Source organism: Passer domesticus, chromosome 1, assembly GCF_036417665.1.
Source record: "Passer domesticus isolate bPasDom1 chromosome 1, bPasDom1.hap1, whole genome shotgun sequence".
NCBI classification, from domain to species: Eukaryota; Metazoa; Chordata; class Aves; order Passeriformes; family Passeridae; genus Passer; species Passer domesticus.
In genome coordinates, this window is record NC_087474.1 from 68,967,407 (window position 1) to 68,986,054 (window position 18,648).

Here is an 18,648-nt window from a genome sequence, read left to right on the forward strand (position 1 = left end):
ACAAGAAAATCAGAGCTGACTCATAAAAGAGGAGCATGATTAATCTACAATTTTGTATGAACTGTTTGGAGTAGTCATAAATGTCCCATTTAATGGAAGTGCTGGAATTTTTCTTTTCAGCAGGGTACACCACATATTTCTGCTTCAACAGAGATTGCAATAGAAGCCCATGACAATACAGGATGAAGACTTGCAAAAATGTTTCTTCATGTAATTTATGGCATTTTCTAAAATGCTTTCTTGTTTTTTCTCCCTTAGAGACATGTGAAGAAACTGACTAATCATTCAGACACAGAGATGTGAAATATTGCATCAATAAGATTTTTTCATGCTTTTTTTTCCTAAACCAAAAAGCATTATCTATAAAATATGAGGCAAAGTTACCCAACTGAAAACATTTTCTTGGAAGTAACTCAGAGCACCAATAATTGTGATTAATGTGGCCTGCAAGCTCCTGTTGACAATATCTTGACACAGAATCAAACAAACAAGAAATGTGTTGGCTTTTCACTCAGCTTCTATCCTCCAGATATTCGTAACTTCACATGCAGAAAATGTAAATACTTTTGGCTGTAGAGTAGCAATGAATAATGTTAACATTTTAAGCTATTTTCATAATGCTCCATTTATTCAAATTAATTTTATGTAAATTATTTTGCAGTTTTTGTATTTGTTTTCACTTTTTGTAACAAAAGACAACAGTGTGTGTCCTAATGTAAGACTAATTGCATTCCTTGCCATTTCCTTTGGAATTTTTTGTTCAAGCATTACAACTTCTCCATTTTTCAGTTAGCGTCATTTTTTTCTTCATCTGTTTTGGCACATTTCAAACCTAAGTGTGTTAATTCCTTCCCTGACTATATATGTATTTTGGACATCTGTCTTCCATTCTCTTATGTTTGTGCAGAGGTAAATAATTAATTTCCCTTTTGTTGTAAATGTTCTATTTTTCTTAAATAATATTTTCAGTCTGTGGAAGAACAGGAGTGCTGTTTCTCTTGAGAATGCTTTCTCTGCAAGACAATGAACAGTGTATCCCCGAGAGATGCTGCAGTGTTGTGCAGAGTTCTTTTCAACTAATATCTTTTCATTTATGACCAGCTTTCTGAGCAAACACCTGCTAGAAAGTGCTTGGAGGAAATTCCATGGAGATTTCAGATTTTGCTTATTGAAATCATGCTGTTACTACCTTTTTGGGCACGCTCTTTTAAATGAGAAATATGATTCCTTACTGAAACTTACAATCTTCTTTCCTGTCTCCTGCTCCCTCCTGGTTCCATGAGTAAGTTTTTTCAGAATACTGTATGTCTGTCTCCTTGGGTTGTTCAGCATAGCCCTGAGCCTGATCTGATCTTCTAAGAAGAGGTGCTTTAAAATTGAGAATCCTCAGCTCTTGAGTGGATTTGGCCTCCAGGGCTAACACATGTTCATCTCCCTTGTACTCCTCCTTTTGTCCTGGCATAAAAGCCTGATGAAAATTGCCTTTGTACCAAAATCCTTTTTACCTCTAGAGGCCAGACAGTCCCCATTTTGGTTGAAAGACTTGGGGACCTTGAAGGCAAAGGTGTTATTAGAGAGCCTAAATGGAAGGATGGTGATATTAAATGCAGTTCTTTCAGACACTGAGTTGACTTTTTTAGTTCAGTGAGCCAAGGAATCTGAGGCAAGGTTATTTTCTTGCATACTTAGGGGAAAGCCTTGAAATAGGAGAGTCTTCATGGTGGCTTTTAGGGAACACATTATGTTTTCCTCTCAGAATATGGTGGAAATCTGTAATTCAAGTGCCTGTGGTGAGAGGCAACAATGATAATACCAGGTAAGTGAAACAGAACATTCTGTCTCTTAGAGAGCTCAGAAGAATGGGAAATGTGAAGTGCATTGATCATTTGAAAAAGTACAAGTAGCATCTGTTCAGATACATTTTTTTATTATCCTCAGCCACTCCATGTTTTTACTGCTGATTTTGTCAAAAAACCCAAACAAGTCTTGTGTCAAAGGGGATTTGTAATGAGATATATACAGGTAGATTGTCCAAGGTTTATCATACTGCCATCAAGTATTGAATGTCCTTAGTTGGTTTCAATGGAACATCCATGCACATGCATTGTATTTAATAAATGCCAAGAAAAAAAGAAACTAAAAAAGAAAATTGTTATTTTCACATGAAGTACAAAAATGAAGTCTTGAAAAACATGTGTGAGTTATTTAGGATAAGAGTCCAAGGATGATGCTAAGACCCCTCTGGTATTTCCAACAGGGGTACTTTCAGAGGACGTAGTAGTATGGATCTTTTGGTAGGGGGGAGGTTCCAGCATGCCTGAGTAATCAAGCTGCTCTGTCCATCAGGAATTCTCTCTCCTAAGATGCACCCAGCAGTACCACTTTGGAATTTCATTGTTCCCAGGGCAAACTCTTCCCTTGGCTCTCATAGTGATGAAAAAGTAACTGGAAAACTACCGGAGTAGTTCAGTGCTGACTTTTTATGTGGATGGACTCTGGATTTCTCTAGGTCTTGGGGCTTTATTAATTATTTTTCCACCAAAGTGGTTCTGTGCTACACTAAAGATATTCATTTAGCAGCATGCAGCAATGTAGATCAATTTGCATGGTCAGTTGATATTACCAAGTTCAGATGTTTTTATGAAGAACTAGAAGGCAGTCAGAAACAGCAGAAATACTTTTTTGTCCTTCTTGCTGTAGTTACATATTATTTTGGATATGGACACATCTTCGTCTTTCCTAGATCAATGGAGAGAGATGATTTTCAGTAACTTGTGCCTTTAGTTTCTGGGCTGTTTTTTGTTCAGGGGTAAATATAAAGGATTGTGCATCACTTGGAAATTGTTTTCTGTGTGTACCTATATTCACTTTCCTAATTAGCTGATACCATAAGACTTGTGCTGGAAACTTCAAAGACCCCTAGTTACTCCTTATAGTTAGGGAAAAGAAATTACTTAAGCTAAATGGTGTAAAATATCTGCAAAATGTAAACATTAATCCTTGTTTTCCAGGAGTAGGTGCCTTTTAATGTGAATGTGAAGTTTCAGCCATAGCTCTACTTGCATGTTCCCAGAGTTGAGGAGTAGAACTAATCCAACTGTTTCTTTTAATCTTTTAACCCTGACCTGATTCAGCATGTTTGGTTTTGATTCAGAGGCTGAAATTTTTGATAGATGTATGTTATAATGCTCATTTACTAAAAGATACTATAATTGACTGCAGAAACAGAAGTATTATGTTGTTGTTGTAATGTACCTAGTTTGGATTCACTCCGGACCTTTGCCCAAAGTGAAGGAAATTCTGATGCAGGACTTTGTTCAGTTCCTTTCCCCTTTGCCTTTTTTCCCCTCTTCCCCAGCTGGCGTCGTATGTAAATATTTGTTGTTAAAAGGAAAATCAAAAAACCAATTGACAATAATGGGAGACTGAAGACTTCCTTGAAAGAACTGTATGGGGAATGATGGGTCAGCTCAGAAAGCTGTTCTCAGAAGCAAAATTGAATGTGCAGTTCAGCAGTTGAGCCACACTGTGTCACCATTGGACTTCACTTCCTTCCACTCTATCTTTCTCATTATAGGTGAAGATATTTACAAAGCCAGAGAAGAGGGGTCTGAAATGTGGGGGGCAGCTGAAGTGCAAGAAGATGAAGATACTCTTGTGGAAGTTCCACTGGACCAGGTAGTGATCAAGCTTTAAATAAATAGCTTTGCCTTTTTTTTTTTTTTTTAATTACAGATTGTGTGTTGTTTCTCTTTCCTCAATTTCTTTCAAGTGTACAGCATAATTCTGCGGAGATGACTGTAAGCAATACTGCTTCTTTTATGGCAGCTTTATCAAATCTCCCTTTCTGTGTTAATATGTCAAATGTCAGTTACCTTTTCATCAGCTTCAGAACTGCTCTGAGAGTTCTTACAGAGCCTTAGAGAATCAGGACTCCCTCCTGTTACATGCTACCAAATAGCTTCACGTGAATAGCAGTCTCTTTATACTGCAGTAGAGCAGTATTCCTCCAGTCCTGCATCACAACACGTGCAGATTTCTCTGATTTTTGTTAAAGCTGAGAGCAATTTGTTCTGTTGGAGCAACACAGTGCTTCGTTGGCCAATTTTTTAATCCTGAGATTTATGTGCAATAAATAGGTCTTGATAACTAAATACAAGATTATATCTCCCTTTTTGTACTTTGATTTGCACTCCTGTGGACTGAAATAATACAAGGAATAGGCAAATGGAACCTAACAGTAACAGCAGTTACTGTCCTTTATCTTGCTTTCAGTATAGACTTCTGTAGTTGTAGGAGAAACTGGAAGTGTGGTAAGTATGGGGAAGAAAATATCCTTCAATGAGGGTAGGGACTGGATTCATGGGCTAAAAGGTAGGTGAAAAACCAGCTGGTTTGGTGAGATTTAAAAAGTCAGCTGGTTGAGATTTAACTGGCACCTATTTACAGATGGTGGTCCTCATGGTTTGATACTGGATCTGAGACATTCTAATATGTTCGTGGGTCACACAGATCATTGCAGGGGACACAGCCTTATTCAGGCCCAGCTGTCATTATCAGGTGAATGCAGGGCTGTCTTTTAGAGCAATCTCAACAGCTTGAAGGAATAGGATGGCTTGAGCCTCATAAAGTTCCACAGGAAAGAGAGGTACAAGGTTGGGCACCTATAGTGCAGTTAACTCTCAGTGTGGTCTTGAGACAGGTGGGCTAGAAAGGAGCTGCAGAAAGGCCATGCAGCTCCTGTGGCTGGCAAGTTGAGTTGGTACTCCCTGTGTGGTTGAGGTGGACTGTGCGGGCTGGGCTAGTAAAAGCACAGCCAGCACATCAAGGTCACTGATTATCCTTCTTGACTCATCTCTGAAGTTGCATCTAGAGTATTTGTCCAGCTTTGAGTCCTTCTCAGCAGAAGAGAGATACTTAGAAACAGGAGAAAGTTCAGCACAGCCGCAAACTGTAAAGTTTACAGGCTAAAGATTATTACACTATTTAATTGCTTATTAAATAGTGCTTACTGTCTAGTTGGCTGATTTTTTTCAATTTATTTGTATTGTGTAGAAGAATACTAGACATATATACCTTTAGCTTGTGTTCTGCTTTTAAACACAATATCTGAGGGGAAATAGTTGTTGTATGAACTTATTAGCCACTTTGAAGACTGACACCATACCATCTGAAAAAAATTACAGATTTTTATTATTTTAGGCTCCTGTTGCTAAGAAGGACCTTTCTCATTATTTATTCACTTCATTGGGAAGGAATTTTACTTAGATATTTTATAGGCATTGTTCTTGAAGACACATGAATCTGGACTGTCTTGGTCCTTGCAGAAGGAATGCTACAGCTGTGTCTTCTCACAGCACATACCTGCCCCAGCCTCAGAGTCTTATATGATGAACACCATTGGGCTCATCAGTCCTGTTAATTGTGGTTGTCCTGGTGAGGTGTAGTGACAATTAGGATGTGTTGTATTATATTGATAGCACTGACATTGGGGAAGAACATGCTGGCTGTTGTCTTAATCTTTGTTTCTTATGGCATCCTGAAGCACATCCTACTCTGTTCTTGACAGTGTAGTAATCAAATTTAGAAATTATTAGCCTGTTTATTGGCCTCTGGAAGTGTGTAAAGAATTCCTGTGGGTAGTGTAGAACATTTGGCTGTGTAAATTGGGTTGTCAGGCCTTAGTTTTTAGGCTGACTGCAATTCATACAAAATCCAACCCTGGAGACAGCTGCCTTACTTCTCCACAGAGATCCTACACAGGCAGTAGCTCTGTGTGTCTCCCTAGTTTGCCTCTGCCTGCGGGTGGTGACCATCCCTAGGGGGGGGAAAAACTCTCTACTACCACTTGTCTGTTTGCAGTGGAACTATTCACACAGTTGCCAGTGAGCATCAGATGTGCTGGCAAGCTTGCAATGCTAGGAACTTGCTGAATACCTCTAAGCTCCTGTACCAAGGTCCATTCATCATGTTCAGGTGGAAATATTTTTTACTTACTACCAACAGCTTTTGCTATCTGGACAAGCAACTGCAGGCAGTTTTATTTGATGGGGAAAAATATTAAAAAATCAGTCATGCACACTATGAATAATCCGATTTTCATGTTTCCATAAAAGCCAAGGAAAGAACCAAAATTTATTGCAAAACAAGCCATGGTTTATATATAATGTTAAAATTTCATGTATAGTTTCCTTGGTAATCTCACAAGAAGCCATGTCCTTCAGAGTATCACTGAGTAGTTTTTATTCCCAGATAACTAAAGTCACACTAACCTTAGAAGCATTTAGTATTTTGCATGTTCAGGTTCATATTAATGACCACTTAAAATTGTTTTAAATTCTGTGATGTAAAGCTTTTTAGCTTTTTCTTATCTACACTGCAGTGTCTGTTATTGCTAGAAATATGGGAAAGGACAGCCAGCCAGGGCTTGACTATCTTGCATAAAGCATAAATATTTACAAGCCAGCTTTCACTAGAATGCTGACACTTCTGATAGGCTATCATTTCCATCAGCCACATAAATGAGGTGGTGAAGATAGAGCTTCATATTTTTTTTCTTTTTATGCACCTTCTCTGTCTTGCTGTTTGAAATACACAGTTGAACAAATGCCAGATTAGCCATTAACTAAACCTAGTGTTATACTGGCTAGGCTCTTGCTTATGTCCTGTTCTGTAAAATGCTGTCTGCCAGCTGAAAACACATTAAAAGAACAGGCTTTGCTTTACTCCAGACTAGCTGACAGTTGTAATTGAACATCAAGGAAGAAAAAATGAATATTTTGCCTTAAACCAAACCAGACCTTTCTGTTCTATATTCTTTACCAAGACTTCAGCTCCCAAATACAGAATGATTAGTTTCTTCTTTTGACATGCAGGCTTACTCCAAGTTGGTTGTTTGCATCACTGGGTCAACATTCATGGGGACTGATGACAGACTATGAAACCAGTTGTGCAAATAGCAAGGGAACAAGGTGGTTTGTGACAGGGAGGCAGCAAAGCAATAGTAGTTTTTTATTTGAGATAGTAATTGTGTGTTACTTTGAATTTGCTGCTAATAATGCAAGTATATTCAAAGCAACTTAGAGAGAAAAATTTCTAACTTTTAAAGCTTTCAGAAATGTCTACTCTTTTTCTTTCATTCTATATAGGTTCTAAAATACGAAAGCAGCAGTTTCTAGTGATAATACTGAAATAACACTGCAAGTTTGAACTTGTTTATCCATTTCCATATCTTCTCCCATGCTGAGCCCTTGGGAGGTGGAGTAAGCAGGAGAGTTATGAGATCTGAAGTTATCCAGTGCATAACCCCATAAGGAATTCAGGCGTGTTGTTGTGCCAGCCTGCTTTGCCATGGGGTATGTGATACTTGCTATTAAGATGTGATGTAGAAAGAGACTCCATTTGGGTTTTGGTTTTGGTTTGTTCTTTGGATTATTTTCTCCCTCCAGATTTATCATCCCCATCTGCTTCTCTCCGTCTGTATTTATTTGTAAAAATTAGTTGGTGATAAATTTATCTAACAGGCACTGGTTTGGAGTTTTTCTGTAGATGTTAATATTCTTGATTCTTTCACTATCCATTTGCTTTCCACTTTTACAGACATGTCCACTGATTAATGCAGTCCTCCACTCATTATTTTCCATTTCCTGCTCTGTGATGTGATGTGAGATTGTCTATCTCCCCTAGGTGAGCTGGAGCTGGAGTATATCATCAGTAGCAGAAAATTTGCACCTTTCATTTGCAGTTTTCATTATGGAGTACACATTTTGCTTTAGAGACCCAAGATTCACCTCAGTGAGCAGAATAAACTGTTTATCTTGCCCATTGCTGAAGGCAAAATGTTAAAGTTTATGTTAATTCAACATTACAACAGGCTGACTGCTTGAAGAGACATTCTTTCATTAAAAAGGCTACAACTTTTCTCGAGGAAACATTTTGCACTACATCAGTACGAACTTCAAAATGGCATTTGGAAAGAATACATGCAGAACTTATGCTCAGATTTCTCTACGAATGATGCAGCTGTAATTTAAGCCTTATGAATTTTGAGTGCTGACAAGCTAGCAGATAATATTTTCCACTGTATATTCTCCTTACAGCTCTACTGATTTCCATTTAATGTTGTTATTTTTTGTCTGTGTTAGATAGGGAAACTCTGATTGGATCTTTGCAGTTCAGAAGGAGAAGGGAGATCTTTCCTTGGTTTCTGTTGTGCCTTGAGAAGGGTGACCTAGAACAGAGGCTAGACAGAGTTAAAGAATAAAGTAGGTATTTATTAAAAGGCCTTAATGGATACACCTTGGGCAGTAGAAGAGCACCTTCTCAAGGCATCATCTGCATTGGATGACTGTGATTTATGAAGTTGTAGTAGCAATGCCTGATCATGTCTTTAGAAGCCAACAGCTGAAGGGCCTTCACTTCTTCTGAGTGAAGCCTGGGAATGCAAATCTCTTGTAAAACTAGTTTTGATACCACTTTGAAAAAAGCTTCCTCTGTGTAACCCTGTTTTCAGAAATTTCAGAAATCCTAGAGCAGGCAGTTTCTCAAATTGCATAACTTACTTGCTTTAACTTGTGTTTTTGCAGTCTCAGTAGGACTTTTTGTAAAGTGCTTAACAATTTTCTCATTATCTACAGGTATGCTCAGCAGATCATACTATATTATAGGAAGTGAAGTTTAGGGAAATTTTATTGAAAAATTTGCATGCAAATATTGTGGGGAGAAATAAACTTAAGTGTCACTGAAGTAGATGGAAAAAAGTATTTTTGACTTAGATACATATTAGAAAATATTTTTCTAATTTTATTATAAGATCATAAAATCTTCAAATGATTTGGGTTGAAAAGAACCTTAAAAATCATCTCATTTCAACCCCTCTACCACAGGCAGGGACACCTTTGACTAGACCAGGTTGTTCAGAACCTCATTATGCTGGTCTGGAACACTTCCAAGGATGGGACATCCACAGATTCTCTGGGCAGCCTGTTCCAGTTTGTCACCACCCTCACAGTAAAGAATTTCTTCCTAATAGCCAATCCTATCTCCACAACATTTAAACTCCACCTGGAGCAACTCCAGGTGGAGTTTAAATGTTGTGGGGATATAGTCTTTTTGCCTTCGGGAACAACAGTGCATTTTGTGCAAATGTGGGAACTATGTGGGAAGTGTAAGACAGTTGAACCTTAACTATTCATTTGCTTGTTTTCAAGAGTCTGGGTTTTGTAAATGATGTGGAAGAGAAGAGGGCTGCTGTCACTTAGCAACACTTTCTGGTTCAGGAACAAAATGTTTTGCTGTTGGAATCTATGCAGTGCTGCTACAAAACATTCCTGAGTAGGAGCAGGGGAGCTCTGTTCTGGAGAGCTTTGGTGCACTTGAAGTCAAGTGTTCCTGTTGCTGCATTTGTAAGATGTATTCATGCTGCTTTTCATGACCATTAAGATTTTTGTTGTCTGCCACATTGTTTGTCTGCTGTGACCATTAGTCAAATAAACATTTCCAAACTACTTCAATAAAGCAAAATTACGTATTATATTAATGGTACAAAATAATTTCTGCCTTAAATGATTTGTGATACTGCACTTTTCAGTATCAGTCATGTACAAACCTTCTGAGAGGTTTGCATTAGCATCCCTAGAGGAAAAGAAGCCAAATGCTTCAATGTCTGAAGATTTCCTGACTTGCTGCTTTTGAGTGATGATGGCATTTGGTAATGTAGCTCTTAATGAAAGATGGCATTATGAGTGTAATTAGAATATGTCTTTCTTTTTTAAACACTCTGTTTTTGCTGAGATTAAAAATACTGTCAAGCAATCACACTTCTTGAATGCAAAATGAAATTGGCTCTCTTTCTCATCAACCTGTTAGTTAAGTCAGGAGGTTTCCAAAAGGCAAGCTGGGTCCGTATTTCCAGCAAGAAGCTGAAACTGCTTCAGTTTTTCTGCATGCCTTTGGTTGACTATGCATTTCAATGTGCATATACAAGTCTTTTGTTAGTGAGTCTTTTTATTGCTAGTCCATGATAAGCAAAGAACTATTCTCACATTCACACAGGTATGGTTTGAAAACTAGTTATTTTAAGTAATGTGCTTTCAAGCATGGAACTGCAAAAGCATCACCTTTCCTTAAAAGCGGAAACCAGCAATGCAAAAAGGAAGGTTACTTCCTATTTTCTTCCAACCATTCAAAAGGCAAAATTACAAACCTTATTATGATTAGTTCTGACTATAGGAGGAATTGGAATAATCTAGCACAGGGACTGGAAAAGCTCCCTGCTCTAGAACTCACTTGACTGTGAAAATTACCTTAAGGAATAGGAATGCTTCTCCAGTCCAAGTTCAAGTTGTGCTGTTGGTTTTTGAGGTGTCTAGATGGGACTAAACTAATGCAGGAACATTTATGCTGTAGTTCATTACAGTATCCATGTTCAGTTACACTGGGCTACAACTGGCTGGTTGCTTCCAACATGAATTTTTGATGTGCCTTTTGTTCTCTGTTATAATCCTTAATATCCTTATGATAACTGTGTTACATAGAGGTGATTGAGGCACTCAGGCCTGGAGATATATCCAGAGCTGTTTCTCTGAATTTGAGATGCCCTGAGATTTTCTAGGAACCACAGATGTGAGGGACAGCTTCCTGTGAGCCAACACAATGGCCGAAGGCTCAACTCTTGACTTCTGAGCAACAAGAAGAGGAGTACCACATCAGTCTTGGCTATCCGTCCAATTCATTCCATACAGGAAGTTATGACTAAGAATAGTTTGATTATTTGAAAGGTGACTGAAGAAAAGCTAAAAACTAAGATGGGAAATGTCACTGCTTCCGCATCAGTATACAAGGTCATTGCTGACTTGAGTCTGATAATTTCTGCAAGGATAGATAGGTCTTAGTCAGCACACCTGTTTTGCTTTCAGTGTGCCCATCCTGCTTTATTCTGACTGAGGGAGCACAGTTTGTGGTAATTTTGGTGCATATATAATAGGCAATTTGTGCAGTCGTAGGTGGAGGTATGGCTGGACTGCATCAAATTCAATGAAAAGGTTCCCAGTGACTCCAGGGGACTTTAAATTACACCCTGACCCACCAAGTACTTTAATGTAGGTTTTAGTTCACTATTTCAGGATCACTGCTATCACTGAAATTGTTCAAGAAGGTAAAGTTAAGCATGTATAGCACTTACAGGCTTTGTACTATTAAGACCTCTGGTTTTCTCCCTTTTTCTGTTTTCTTCCCTGCGTGTATATATGCAGATAAATATTCTCTTTCCCTAAATATGAAAAATTTTCTCAGTATACCTCTTTCTCAGTGAAGAAAGTGTACTTAAAATAGAGAATGCTAATTTATGCATAGCGAGTAGGTCAATAAGATCTCAGTAGAAAGTATCACACTTCTTACGTAAAGAACAATGTACTATTTGGTGGGTGGTTTTGGCCTTCAGTTTCCTCCCTATAGTCCTGTCTTAGGTCTGCTGTGCAGTCTGAAATGCACAGTTAGTGGTCACATCCACATTTGAAAGGCTACCTTTGACTCTGCAATGCAGAGGGAACCATACTAGATTTCAAATTACCTTGTGAAAAGTCTTTTACTCTGAATCAATATTGATTTTTAACTTGTTTGAAATGTCCATTCTTATGTAGTGTAGCTTGAAAGGAGATTAAATGAAGATTGTGTTTTGCTTTCCAAATGAAAAGCTGAAAATGTGGCTTTTTATTTTTGTCTGTAATAATAATGACATTGTAGTAATATGCCCAGCTATCTTGAAATTTTCAGTTGCTATAAAAATAATATAGTTGCACTGGTGGGAGTTGTTCTACTTATCTTGTACTTATCTTGTCTTGTATTATTTTTCTTGCAATTTAGCTTGATTGGTCAAGTTAAATATGTTGGAATTTAAAATGTTATTTCATGCCAGTACTATTCTCTGTGAGCTTTCAGTGAGTTTCTGTGTACAGTTCAATAATTCTGTGTTTATATTCTATGTTGCTCAGATTTAACTCTTCAAAAATTTGCACCCACACCTATTTTAGACAGATAAGGTCAAATGAGTCTAGCTAGCATAGCACTTTAGAAAGCCACTGTCCCTCAAATGTTCATTTTGCCTCTATACCAAAGACTGCTTCCAGAGCAGTGAAACCAGTTAAAAGCATTGGAATACACATGTTTACACCATGGCATAAAGCCTACACACTTTCTTCTGCAGTCCAGAATGAGCCACGATACTAAAGCCATGCAGGCAAGAGCATATATTCATTTCTGCTTGTACCCACTACCAAAAAGCTGAAAATTGTAATGTCTTGGATGACTACAAAGTTAACTGAGAAAGAATGTGTTGACTTTTCTTATCCTCCCTTTATTTAGTGTGTGTAATGTCATGGCAAGTAGGTGTCATTAAGTAACACCAAACACATTTTTAGTTAGTGGTGTCTGGTGCATGTAATTTGTCCCACCCTCCCCTGTTTCTTGTCAGAATCCAGAGCTTCTAATTTCCTTAGCAGACTGAAAGAAAATTAGTAGATAATATGTCTAAGAGTAACAGGTAACTTCTGAGAATTTATGGATCTACAGATTCTTTGCTATCTTTATGTGCTGCAGGTTATGAAGGTTGAATCAAGTTTGCTTTGGATGGTGCCTTCTTTGAAGGTTTCTGTAAAGATGTGGCTTGTTAAAGTTTTATTTTGGTGGTAATAAGACCAGTTTGATGTTACTAGATGAAAGTGAGTCAGAAAGGCTTGAATAAAAAACACATAGAAATGACTGTACTTCAAAAATCATTTATGGAGCCACTATTTACCTGGTTGTGTACCCATGTTCCTGGTAATTCCATATTCTGTGCATTATTGCAGCACAATAACTTGTTCTTTTTGCAGCTGTGCCAATAATGGCATTGTGCACTGGCATAATAAAGTCTTATGTTTCTACTTAGATATCAAAGGAAAATCAAGAGGTTTCATCAAGAGGCTTCAATAAATTCTTGATCTTACTGTACTGGGTCTTAATACATTGAAGGTGATGTGAGAATTCTTTTGAAATGTTATGACTAATGAGGAAAAGAAATTTTTAGAAGACAACTTACTTCTGTGTCGCAGATAGCTGCTTGCATGAAGGAGCTACTGAGGACAGTAAAATTCCAAACAATTTTGATTAGGAAATAATCTATTGCTCTCAGCTAGTTTGCTTTAGATTTAGAGTCTGATGAGTCTGGGAGGCAGATACCTTGTGGCTCCTGTGGGATTTTTTCACTTTATTTTCATTCATACCTCAGCACAAGTAGGTAAGTAATCTTGGCAGGTGGGAGCATTGGTGGACTGAATAGTCAGGTGACTCTTCAAAGCTGAAACTGGAGGGCAAATGACAAAGACCAGACAATTTGTGCATCCATCTCCCAGGCTGTCATGAGATGATGCTGCCAGCAGCTTTATCCATAGTGAGTTTCCAATAACTTTTCTACAAAGTGAGGCACGATCTTGTTTCTTCTGGCTGCTGCTGCAATTCTGTGTAGGAAAAAATTGCTGCCAAATGTCCAGCAAAACTTAACCAAGCCACCCTACATAGGGATCTTTGGGAAGGGGAATGATGTCTTGGAAGTGACCAATGGTAGGTCTGCCTCATCTCTCTAACTACTTTTCTGTGTATTCAGAGAAGACAACACCAATGGTCATGGCATGTCCTGATCCATAGGTAAAATGCTTCTGGGGAACAGTTTGTAGGCTAGTAGTATATGGTATTTTCTTGTGACAGGACTTTATAAACAAGTATGTACTAGATGCTAGAAAGTCAGAGAACCTGGAATAGATGGAGCAGAGTTCCTGTTGCTGTGTCAATTCAGTTTAGCTCATTCCAGTTGTTTTGAGTGTGGTCAAATGGATTAAACTCCATATAATAAATTTAAATCTCACCAACACATTTTGGAAATGAATCAAAGGGCATTATTCGGTGTAAGTAAAGGAGCACAATTTTCTGTCCACGTAGACAAACCTCAAATTAGCATACTTATTACTCAGTAATGATGTAATTGTGAATTTGATGTCTGTCATATTTCAGAATTGCATGCAGCATTCTGATTTAAAATACCTCATAATGCTGCTGCTTTGTCTTTCACCAGAGACCAGCAGAAACTGTTGATGAAGAAGAAAATGTAGAAGAGGAAGATGACAGGGGAGAGGAGGAATATAAAGGAGAATATCCAAAAGTGAATGGAGAGGAAGGTGGGGAAACTGTTAAAGAAAGAATTGAAGTGGAAAAAAACGAAAAGAAATTAAATGAAAATTATGAAGATGAAGGAGAAACACAGAATGTTGACCAAGCAGAGGAAAATGAACTTATCCATTTAAATGGCAAAAAAAATGAAGGAAATGGTGAGGGAATGGAGCATTTGAACTACCAAGGTGATCTTCAGCCTGAAGAAGAAATAAAGGAGGATTCTGGCAGTGAGAACCAGGTGAGTGTTTATTCTTTCAAACTGTTTTTCTTATGGTATTGTTCCTCATTCATCTCAGCCTTATGGTTCTCATCTGGTCTCTAAGTAGTGAATTTCTAATAAAGTCCTGAGACCATTTATGAGAACTTTGGTTTGTGGAAAATTTATTTTTCATCTGTACACATCAGTTACATCAGTAATTACATTATATGCCCTTTGACTGAGAGAGCAGATGTTTCTCACTATTTTATGAATCTTCATCTACTACTTTCCTTATGTATTCATAAGCATATTCAGTATGCTGAATTTTGAAAAAAAAAGTAATGCAAAAAAATTCTTGCAGTTTCCAGAAAAGCAGAATCATTATATATTTCTACACTACTTTGTCTTCTAGGACAGAGCAGAAGGGTGTGTTCATGACACCAGTGCCTCATTATCTTGATGAGTTGACTTCCACAAAGTTGCATTTCATATAGAGCTTTTGCCATTGTTTTGTGGAAGTTTCATCTCTTTTTCTTAGAAATTGAAAAATACAGTGGATATGTACAAGATCCTTCAAAGCAAGGGGTTTAGTCAGTTTAAAAGCAAATATCCTGTTAATTTAGGATACATGGTAACATGCTGTTGGCTTAGATGGAGGGATGCAACCTACATAAATAAGGAGAACTCCCCTGACTGTCAGATGAACTGACCAGCTCACAGAGTGTGGGAAACAAAGTGGTTTGTTTGATAGGGAGAATCCAGATCTGGGAAGAGTGGGATTCATGAGTGTCAGAAGCAGAGCAAATTGCTGCACATTCCCTGCCTACAGGCTACTGAAAAAGAGTTTCTTCCTCTGCTTCCTGTGACACTGGGAGTGGTTTCTTGCACTTTGCAACTGGGCTTTCTTCTGTTCCTGTGTGACACACAAGAATATTTTTCAACTGAGAGAGCTGAGTAACATGACATTTTTTTGGGCTCTGAATTTATTCTGTGCTTCATATATTTGAAAATTTTTTTGTTTTAGATAAGCTGAAGTTATTTATGGAAATGGAGAAAGTGAGTGAGTGTTCACTTTAAATGCATATGTGGGTAACTGGATGCTTGATGAAAGAACTGTAGGGAGGAACCTCTAATGTGAGTGCTTTCTCATTTAGAACATATATAAGTATAAAAAATTTTAACAGGATCACTCTTGGAATTTTTCACATTAAGAATACCTTGTGGAAATTTTAATATGAAGAGCTTAATACTGTATTGAAATGAAGTGAGATCTTTGGTACCTATGACGTTAACAGTGCCTGTCCTTTTTCCTGAGGTTGATCCTGGTCTTGAAAAAACATCCACAAGCCCAAGGGTGACAATCGCCAGCCCACAAGAAAGTGAAAAGAATGACCAGAGCAATGACTATGCAGCAGTTGCATAAAGAAGAAAAATGTCAGGAGCAGAAAATGAAAAAGGATAAGACTTTAAATATAAAGCATGTTGTTCTTTGTGATTGGTAAGGAAGGAAGGTTGAGTACTCACGTCATGAGTCGAGAGATGATGATGCTCTATGGACTGATGAAAAACAAGTGTTTATATCTCCTAGAAGAACATAGAATTATTTTTACAGGGTGAGATTTTCTGATAGGATTTGAGGGGGGAAAATACAAGAGTACTTTATAGTAGTAATAGAAATGTATGAACTATTCTGTGGTATCAGATAGTTAGCAGCAATAGAACAACCACAAAAATTTCACTGTTCCAGGGAAAGGAAAAGAGACGCACCCAGATTCAATGTCAAAACTTCTTTGTCAATTTGTTCATGAAAAGAAACTATTTTTCACATTTTAACTAGGGCATGTGTAGTTTTTCCTCTAAAATTCCACATGATAAGTATCATTTCCAGGTATAACATTAGGATATAACTAGAGTATGTTCCTCACCTAATGGATTTATGCTTGCAGAAAATGTCTTACTATAATGAGGGACCAGTTCAATGTCACTAAATAGTTTATTTTCAGTATATTAATTAGAATTATTAGGTTTTTGCATGCATAAATAGCACTTATTTAGCACTATGAATACATGTGGACAGCTTGCAATACTGCAGCTTGTTTCCATTTAAAACAGAAAATTTTGTGCCTTGTCCTGCACTGATTCACTAATAGTGAATTACTGTCATCATCAACAAAAAACAAAGGAAGAGTACATAGTATATTAGTTTAAAAATTTGAATTTGAATGGATTTATAATTCAGTCTAAGGGAAGCTTAATTTATTAATGAAATTTAAGAAAAAAACACATCTGGATTCAGACTGAAATTTCCATGAAACCATTGCTGTTGATGGAGCCATTTAATATGTGAGACATCAGGATGAGCCCACCCAGCTTTCTGTAAAAGTCAGGAACAATTATTGCATTTATGAACCCTTTGCATAGCCTTAATGGTTGGAAGTGTGTCATCATCCTTTTGAGCTGTCTCCTGATAGGCTGTGGCTTAATATGCTTTAGTAAATAAGGCATTGATCCACAGTATTAGTTCTCTTAATGACACTGATTCCATTGGTCTTATCATTTCTCTGTTAGTAATGGGAATAATTTGTAGTTCGTAGAAATACAGCCCTGAGCATAATTTTATTAATTATACACAATAAATAGTGGGTTTCCTTATCATTAATGCTAGTAAATTACTACTACAAGAAACTTAGTGTCATTTTTGTTGATTTCATGCCATTAATACAAGAATTACATTTATGAACAAATTGAACTTGAAGCACTGTGTAAGGAATGTGAAGAGCACTTGTCATAACTGAAACTCAAACAAACATCTTCCCTTCTTTTACTAGTTATTAAGTACATTTTTGTAATGTAATAGAAATTTGTGGAGATCTTTCAGCATATTTCTGTGTTTTGGCAATGTAGGCATAAAAGACATGTTAAAAATGTATGAACAGGGTTAGAACAGTTTGCCCTGTGGCATCTCTGAATTGTCTGTGAAACCTTCTGTCTGTGAAACCTGTAGCTTCTGTTGAGCTCTCTGACAAAGATTGAAAGGAATATTGCATTTGTGATCTGTTCAAAATAAGCTCCTAATTTAGCCAAGCTCTTAAGCAAAGTATGCATGCTTCTCCTTTTTTTTGTGATAGCAATTAAGCCTATGCTCCAGTACATTTCATTTCTCTGGGATTTAAAAAGACATTTATAGTTAGCAGATGTAAAAACCAACCAACTCTTCCCCCCCAGCCCCAACAACAACAGCAACAAAAGCCTGAAACAGAATGGATAAAATAACTGTGGGTGATAGTGAGGTAAAATGACACAGGTGCCTTTATTGTTGGTTTCTATTTATAACTTCTGAGCTCTTGTTTCTTTCCTTTTCTTAAAAGTTTGGTATTTTCCATGCTTAAAATACTTACAGATATCAATAAGAATAATTTAAAGGATTAAACTAAATTCTAGAGAAATGTAATGTTATCATTTTTCTTCACAGGAACATGAAATTCCTGTGAGTGTTACTCAAGTTTGAAAATGTTTCCCCCTCTGTTCTCTTGTAAGAAAGACAGGATCTATTTCTTCAGAAAAGCAAATCAGACTGGAAATAGAGATATGACCATTTTATCATTCACCTTACAACACTGACAACATGAATTTTATATCAGGTTCTTTTTATTTAGGGAAACTAGTTTATGCCTAACAAATAATTCTGGTAGAAATTAAACTAGAATGATCCAGGTGGTCTTGATAATAGTTTCTCTGTCATGATATGCTGTGTGTGATGGCTTAACTCAGTTTTACTTGAGAAATACATTTTTTGTAAAGTTTATGTAATGTTATTTTATTAAGCTTATGTATAACAATTCTGAGTGTTTTTTAAAGAATTGTTTTCTTGTTTTGCTTTTATTTTTAAAAATAATTTGCTATTAAAGAGAACAGTACAGATATTCCTGTGTTTTCTCTCATATCAAAGCCTGTTTGATGTTATATCTGTCTTTGGGTTACTGACTTTATAAATTTGGTGATTTTGCAGCTGATAGTATTCTCCCATAACTAAAACTTTAAAAAAAAACCCAAAACCAAAAACAAAACAAAACCCTGATTTGGTAGTTTTGCTATTGCAGCTGTGAAAGAAAATATGTTGACAGTTTAGCTGATACATAGTTATAAATGTAAGACTCTTGGCGCAGTTAAATTTGTTACCAAACTTCTACGTGTCTCCCTGCAGAGATTCCTAATTTCAGCAAAGCATTAAAGCATAGGCTTGAATC

At 37.1% G+C, this 18,648-nt stretch overlaps 1 protein-coding gene across 3 annotated transcripts in view; it reads left to right on the forward strand.

Moving 5' to 3' along the window:
- The window catches only part of DCDC2 (doublecortin domain containing 2), a 56,268-nt gene extending 37,946 nt beyond the window's left edge, over window positions 1-18,322 (forward strand). For all 3 annotated transcript variants that reach the window (XM_064422605.1, XM_064422602.1, XM_064422604.1), the window contains 3 exons: window positions 3,578-3,678; window positions 14,105-14,440; window positions 15,717-18,322. In XM_064422605.1, coding sequence (XP_064278675.1) covers window positions 3,578-3,678; window positions 14,105-14,440; window positions 15,717-15,824 — 545 coding nt within the window. In that variant the 3' untranslated portion in view covers window positions 15,825-18,322. The remainder of the gene's footprint in view (window positions 1-3,577; window positions 3,679-14,104; window positions 14,441-15,716) is intronic.
- Window positions 18,323-18,648: the final 326 nt, after the last annotated feature.